Here is a 7,518-nt window from a genome sequence, read left to right as displayed (position 1 = left end):
GGATAACGTCTAATTCTATAAAATTGAGCAATGTGCATGCAATACGATGAACAACCCAAGGCCGAGTTAGGCCGTGAGCCGTCCCCCAAATGCATGTTTTCCTAGGCTTAAGGCCGTATACCACGTCGTGTGTCGTAGGTTGTTTTCTACTTGTTTTTATGGGTTAACCACTAACGTTTGCTCATCTATCTTATGGTAAGCGTAAGCCTTTTTATCCCTCTCTTTGTTTGCGTTCTCTATTTTCTAATGAACTCACATGCTAAATCACTCGACGAGTTATATGCATTAAAACGACTTAGAAACTCAATTCACATGTTAAGAATTAACACAATGGTTGCATGTCTCACATGTGCTTATAACCAAAATAGCTCTCCTTTTACCTTTAGTAGAGGTCGTTATTGAAACGGGCGGGGTTGAGTGTTTTCTAATAAAATTATTTAAACTTCCTAACGCGTAATCTGACACGAATCCGAAATCTCTAAAATTGGTTTCTAAAGTCCATCTAAAAATTTAGTGGCGACTCTTTCAAAATGTTAAAAAAAAAAATTTAAAAAGAAACATTGCGTGGATGAATTTCCCTTGTCGACATGCTCCGTATATGTAATTTATATGATGACTTGATTTCAAAATATCACTAAACAAATTCAATGTTAAGCATCAACGAAATGTAGTCTACCATATTCATCACACGTATTTATCTTTTATTTTTATTTAAAAGAGATATTTTAATAATATGTAAACAGATGATTAGACATAAGATGTAAACATTAAACCCTTATAACGTTTTTTTCATTATAATTATAACTAAGTTAATTACCCTGTTGCAATGCACGGGCTTTCAACCTAGAGCGTGATACGTAAGAAACACATATATGTACATATATAATTTATGTACAAATATGTATATATCACGCAATGATGCGTGTCGTTTCCACTATCAAAATTAAATTTATATTTCACTTACAAATACCAACTAACTAGTAGTAGGGCAAGTAAGGGTCGAACCCACAGGGACTAAAGTTATAATCTCAAAGTCTTATATTATAAGTATATAATAAGGAGGGATTTGTTTGGGTGATTGAATTTTATACTAAACTAAATTAAACTAAGATAAGTAACTAAAACTCCCAATCTTATATATATATATATATATATATATATATATAGGAATGGGATCATGTGAGTATACACTATCTTTTTGAGGATTGAGGATTTCATTACAATATTACAGGTTGTTCAATACAATATCACAGGTTATTCAAAATAATATCACACGAAAAAAACAGCTGTGCCAAGTCTAATTTTTTTTTTCATGATATTGTATTGAAGAACCCGTGATATTGTATTCACTAATCCTCAATCCTCAAATATTTAGGAGTTCTCACTGGATCCCGACTCTATATATATATATATATATATATATATATATATATATATATATATATATATATATATATATATATATATATATATATATATATATATATATATATATATATAAAATGGTTGAAGGGATGTGGATGTGCATTTACGTGTCAACCTGACTTTAAATACTGCAATTATTAATTACAATTTGAACATTAAATATAAACATAATAAATGCTGTATAAATTTCAGCAACATATTCATTATTGCTTAATAAATTTTATTATAAAATTACATTAAATAATTACGGTGAATTGATTTAAAATTTTTTAAAAAATTATTTTGCGAAAAAATCCCAAAATGTAAATAATTACGTTTATTGTGAAAAATGCTTCAAATTGAGTATAATTTTCATTATATTTATTGTAATATTTTGATTTGTAGAGATGATTAAAGTGAGTGTCTCATAATATTTTATGTTTACGTAAAAAGACATTTTGAGAAAGTAATAAAACTGAGACCATTAAATCCTAAGAAAAATATATTTGGAAGAGTCATTGTATTTCTTAAAAACATAACTTAAAGAAAACTAGTAAGAGGTAAGTTTTTATGTGGAATGAAAAAAAAATTATATTGCGAGAAATTGAATATATATGAGATTTTGATAGCTTTAAATAGTGTGATAACGAGTATGTATACGAGTATGTATGTACACAGTGATCGCGAATGCATTTGAATAATCAAAACAAAAGTAATGATTATTAAATAATATAGTATTATAAAAGACATGAAAAAGTAGAAAAAAAAACATTATATTTTTCTTTAATATCTTCAATTAAAATACGAATACGTCAAGTATAAATATTGATTATGACTAGCTAAATATTACTTTTAGTTAAATATTTTATATGTTATATTTTAAATACTTTGAAGTTAAACCTCAAAAAATATTATTTGAGGAAGTTTAAGCTATTTTATTTAAAGGTAAACTCTTAAACATCATTTATATATAGTTATTTAAAAATACAAAAGGTGCAATTTTTATAGATATGCTTGACACATAACAGATGCAAAACACAATCAAAACTAGGGATGTCAATGGATCGGGTTCGGGTCGGGTGAAGCTTCACCCGCATCCATCCATCACATTAAAAACCTCATCCAACCCATCCATCATCCGCGAAACTTATCATCCATCACTCGTCCATCCATCATCCGCGGATGAGACGGGTGGATCGGGTGATAAATGGGTGATGATTTAATTATATTTATAAGCCTAAAAAAGTATTGAATTTTATTTCACCCAAAAATATGTAAGGTAAATTGGTATGAGACTAAGTGCTTTAAAAATCTTGTAACATAATGTTTGTTTGAACATATAAAAAGTAAGTAGATTAGTATTGGCTAGCTTAAGTTTTATATAAATATGTATTTTTTTTTTTCAAAAAAAGGAAGAATATCGGGTGGCGGATGGATGACGGGTTGGATTTAGCTTCATCCATCATCCATCTGTCATCCATTTATTTCATCCATCATCCATTTATTTCGAGTTTTCGTCCATCCATTTAAATCGGGTGAATGGATATTTAGCGGGTGCGGGTGAGATTGACATCCCTAATCAAAACATTTGACTAAATTGAGTTTGAACTCTATATGTTTGATACATAAATATCACACGTTATACATAAAAAACATAAAAATTACATAAAATTATATTCACATCATTTTGAACAAATATTAATTGATTTGGAACCTAACGTATTGTGAAATAATATAATTTGAGAACTTAATGTTGATTGTTGCATTATCCTAATAAATTTTATTTTAATTAATATGATATTTGCTCAGTCACAAAATAATTTATAAAACATTGATCAGCATTATTAATTATCACTTATTAGTTTTAATTAAAATTGTATGTATTTTATTTTAAAATATTGAAAATAAACCTAAAAAAATTAAATTTGAGAAAAATTAATTTATTTTTATTTATAAGTAAAAATATTAAAGGTCATATATAAATTATGTTATTTTTCTTCATTTATAATAATTAAATTTTAAAACAGGCCGCACGAAGCGTGGGATAGTACCTAGTTTAATGTAAAGAAGGGGAGCTGTTACGGCAAATGAATAGATAGGAGACATGTAATTTTCTATAGATACAGGGCAAAATCATCGATTCACTTAATTAGTTATCGGATAGATTTGTTAACCAGTCAATCCTTTGAACGCAAGCAAATTACCAGTTTTATCTTTCTTACTCATTAAAGCCCGTGAACGCACGCAATTTTAATCCTAACCAAGTTTATCATATTAACCGTGAACGCACGAATTAAACTAACAACCTTGAACGCAAGCAAATTACCAGTTTTATCTTTTTTTACTCGTTAAACCCCGTGAACGCACGTAAGTTTAATCCTAACCAAGGTTATCATATTAACCGTGAACGCACGAATTAAACTAACAAATTCGGTCGTGTTAAGAACACTAATCAATTGAACTATATGTAACCATAACCAGAACGCAGCAATTATATATAATCTAATTATTATATAAGGCTCTAGCAATCATGGTTAGACGAGAACGCTGCAACCTAATCAAAACCACTATCAATCCAACAATCGATTCATGTAAATAACCTAGTTGATCAACTAAATTGATAAACAAAAATCAAAGAGTCAAATTACGAATCTTATATAAGTACCCAATTCACTATATTAATAGTTCAGAACAATAGCTTAAATCTCATAAACCTCAATATCATATAGTCAATTACACACTCCTATTATAAATTTACTCTAAACTAAACATAATAATAAAAATAAAAATAAGATAAAGATAAGAAAAGCTCATAGAAAATCGGGTAGGAATCGGTCGGAACGATGTCCGTTGCTGCTCCTGTTCCTTCGCCTCTGTTGTCCTCCTTTTTTTCCTGGAGTACAACCTGGGTTTATATAGGTAGGAATATGAACCATAGAACATGCCCTCTTTAATACCAATAACTGCTCCATAACAGTCAATTGATTAATGGAGACGAATAAATGCTGCGAACATTACACAAATTAATCAACTTAATTGCTTAAATCCTTCTTCTTCATCGCAGTTCCGAGGTCTGACTTGTTGATTAGGCCGCCGCCTTCTTTATATCTCTCTGTGTTCATCTAAAGTTTCTATTTTTCACGCTAGAAATGGAGTATACATAGGCTGCTCTTTAGTTAGTTAGTTGTGGGCTTAGATCTGTTAGCCTGCTTCTTTATTTCTGTTGTCTTGCTTGAGCCCAGAATAGTGGGTCGATCTACGTGACTTCGTCGAGTTCAATTCCGAGCTAATACGAAGTCATCCTACAACAACCGAACATATACAAACACTCGGTGCATTTTAAAACTTCAAATATGGATGGATAACTATTAAATAATCCAAACACATACAAAATTCCTTTTTAGCACAAAAGTAATATAAGAGGGCTTAAAATCTCAAAGCTCACAATAGTATAATAATTAGCTCGAAAATATGAAAGACGACATTAAAAATATAACATTAAAGGGGTAAAAACACGTATAAATATGAACTTATCACGCGGAAAGAGGACTAGCAAGTAGCATGACAATGTGTAAATAAATCATTACTATTTAAAGAGTAGATATATGGTTCAAACAAAATATACATTGATTTGTTTAATGTGGCACGAGTTGGCGCTTTAATTTCACACCTATCATTATAATAATTGTAACACCTTATCGATAATGTTTTATCACTTGGTTTAAAATAATCAATGTCATTAACCCATATGAAGTACGGGCTTTCAAACTAGTATTGTTTTATTTTTGCCTTAAATTAAAAATATTGCCTATATAACTTTCGAAAAAAAAAAAATTAACCATATTTCATAATTTTTAAAATTGGAGAAATGGTAATTGACCTCCATAACTCTTTACAATTACGAAATTAACCCCCATAACTTTTTTTTTTTTTTTGGTGAAATGTGAGTATGTATTATATATATCATAAGAAGGTTGAGTACATGTAGTCAATAATTAGCTTCCTATTACATATAAATTCTTATGCTTAAGCCAATTTATCTCTTCCTTAGTCATATGCTGAAAATCTCTTCCTCTGATTCTAGCTTTCACAACCTCTATGATCTTCTCAGCACAAGCCCCTGGCCTAATTAGGACCCCATCCAATCTGCACTTGTTCCTTTCCTGCCAGATGTGATACATAGCCCCCCAGATCACAGCTGCTTGGACTCCTATCTGCATCTTAGTTCCAGTCCTTTGCAGGCACCAATCAAGGACTTGCCTGTGTGGAAAATGGCACTTCACACTCTGGTTGATGCAGCAAATAACCTGCTTACTGTAAGCACACTCGAAAAATAAATGATTTGCCCCTTCAGTAGCTTGAGCACATAGGAAACAGGTATCATCAATATCCATACCAAACTGCATTAGCCCGTCATTAGTTCTGAGTGCCCCCTGTGCATACAGCCAGCCAAAGAACTGATGTTTAGGTAGCACCCAACCATTCCAGATCAGCCTTGCCCACGACACTTTTGGTGCACTTCCTTGTAGCCATTCATAGCATACAACAGCTGAGTATTCCTTCCCCTGCACAGTCCACTGTCCATCAGTATAACCAGGAAGTAGCTCCTGTTTAACCCTACAAATTCTTCTCCATACCCAACTAGACTGTGCAGTAGGAATGTAATCTATCCAGTTTGTCCCTTTCAGGTAGTTCTGTTGCACCCACTTTACCCAAATTGTATCCTTCTTTTCTGCTATCCAGTTCACTAACCTCCCAACCATTGTTTTGTTCATGTTTTCCTGATTCTTAAGCCATATCCCCCCTTCTTCTTTTGATCTACAGACCTTGTCCCACGCCACCAAAGGGGCCCTTCTATAATCTGCACTGTTGTCCCACAAGAAATTCCTACAGGTAGCCTCAATTCTAGCTATGATCCCCTTAGGTAGGACAAACATGGATGCCTAGTATGAGTGTAGAGATGACAACACTGCCTGCACCAAGACTAGCCTCCCACTATAAGAGAATTTCCTTGCCCCATAGCCATTTATTCTACTGCATATTTTCTCCACCAAGCATTCACAGTCTTTCTTTTTCAATCTAGTAGTTTGGATTGGCATTCCCAGGTACTTGAAAGGAAGGGTACCTTCTACAAACCCAGATACACTGAATATATCTTGTTTAATATGATCTGGTACACCTTTAAAATAAGCATTTGACTTTGAGGCACTCACTTTCAACCCAGATGCCTTTGAGAATGTAGAAAAAGACTTGAGTAAGAGCATCATAGACTCTGTGTCCCCTCTACTAAACAGCAGAACATCATCAGCAAACATCAAACTGGCCAATTTCTGCTGCTTGCATAGAGGGTGGTAATGGAAGTTGTATTTTGCAGCTACAAACTTCAAACTCCTTGTCAGGTACTCCATACAGAGAGTAAAAACAAGGGGGGAGAGGGGATCCCCTTGTCTCAATCCTCTTTTACCATTGAAGTATCCAAACATATCCCCATTTAATTGACAAGGAAAATGTTGCAGTTGTAATGCACTGCATTACCATAGCTGTAAAACCAGCAGGAAATCTAAGCATTTCTAACAGTTGCTCAACAAATGCCCATTCCACTGTGTCATATGCCTTTTGTAGGTCAATTTTGAACATACATATAGGGATAGCATTTGGCCTTTCATACAGTCTTATTAAATCCTGACAAATCATGATATTCTCCTGAATGCTTCTATTTTGAATGAAAGCTCCTTGATTCTGATCAATTAAGCCAGGAAGGACTTCAGCTAATCTAGCACACAGCAATTTAGATATGACTTTGTAAACCACATTGCAGCAGGCAATAAGACGGTACTGCAAGACATTCTGGGGTCTGTCACACTTAGGGATTAAAGTCAAGGTAGTTGCATTGATCTGCTTCAGTAATTTCCTTGTTTGAAAGAAATCTTGTACAACATTGATTATGTCCTCTCCTACCACCTCCCAAGCATCCTTAAAGAATCTGCTAGTATACCCATCAGGCCCAGGAGACTTCGTGTCAGGAATACTAAACAAAGCATCCCTAATTTCTTTCCCACTGACTGGCTTGAGCAGATAACCACACTGCTCTTCATTGCATTTTGGACCCTGATC

At 32.8% G+C, this 7,518-nt stretch overlaps 1 protein-coding gene across 1 annotated transcript; it reads right to left on the bottom strand.

The window, feature by feature from the left end:
• Positions 1–5,399: 5,399 nt before the first annotated feature.
• On the bottom strand, positions 5,400–6,341 carry LOC141641049 (uncharacterized). Its single transcript, XM_074449726.1, has one exon. The coding sequence runs from the start codon at positions 6,339–6,341 to the stop codon at positions 5,400–5,402; it is 942 nt and encodes a 313-aa protein (XP_074305827.1).
• Positions 6,342–7,518: the final 1,177 nt, after the last annotated feature.

The sequence above is a fragment of the Silene latifolia genome, chromosome 2, assembly GCF_048544455.1.
Source record: "Silene latifolia isolate original U9 population chromosome 2, ASM4854445v1, whole genome shotgun sequence".
Taxonomy (NCBI): Eukaryota; Viridiplantae; Streptophyta; class Magnoliopsida; order Caryophyllales; family Caryophyllaceae; genus Silene; species Silene latifolia.
The sequence above is the reverse complement of the archived record's forward strand: the minus strand, read 5'-3'. Positions and strand labels throughout refer to the sequence as shown.

Bases quoted from the DNA above. Each gene is read 5' to 3' on its own strand.
- LOC141641049 (XM_074449726.1), bottom strand. From the start codon at position 6,341: ATGTTTGTCCTACCTAAGGGGATCATAGCTAGAATTGAGGCTACCTGT.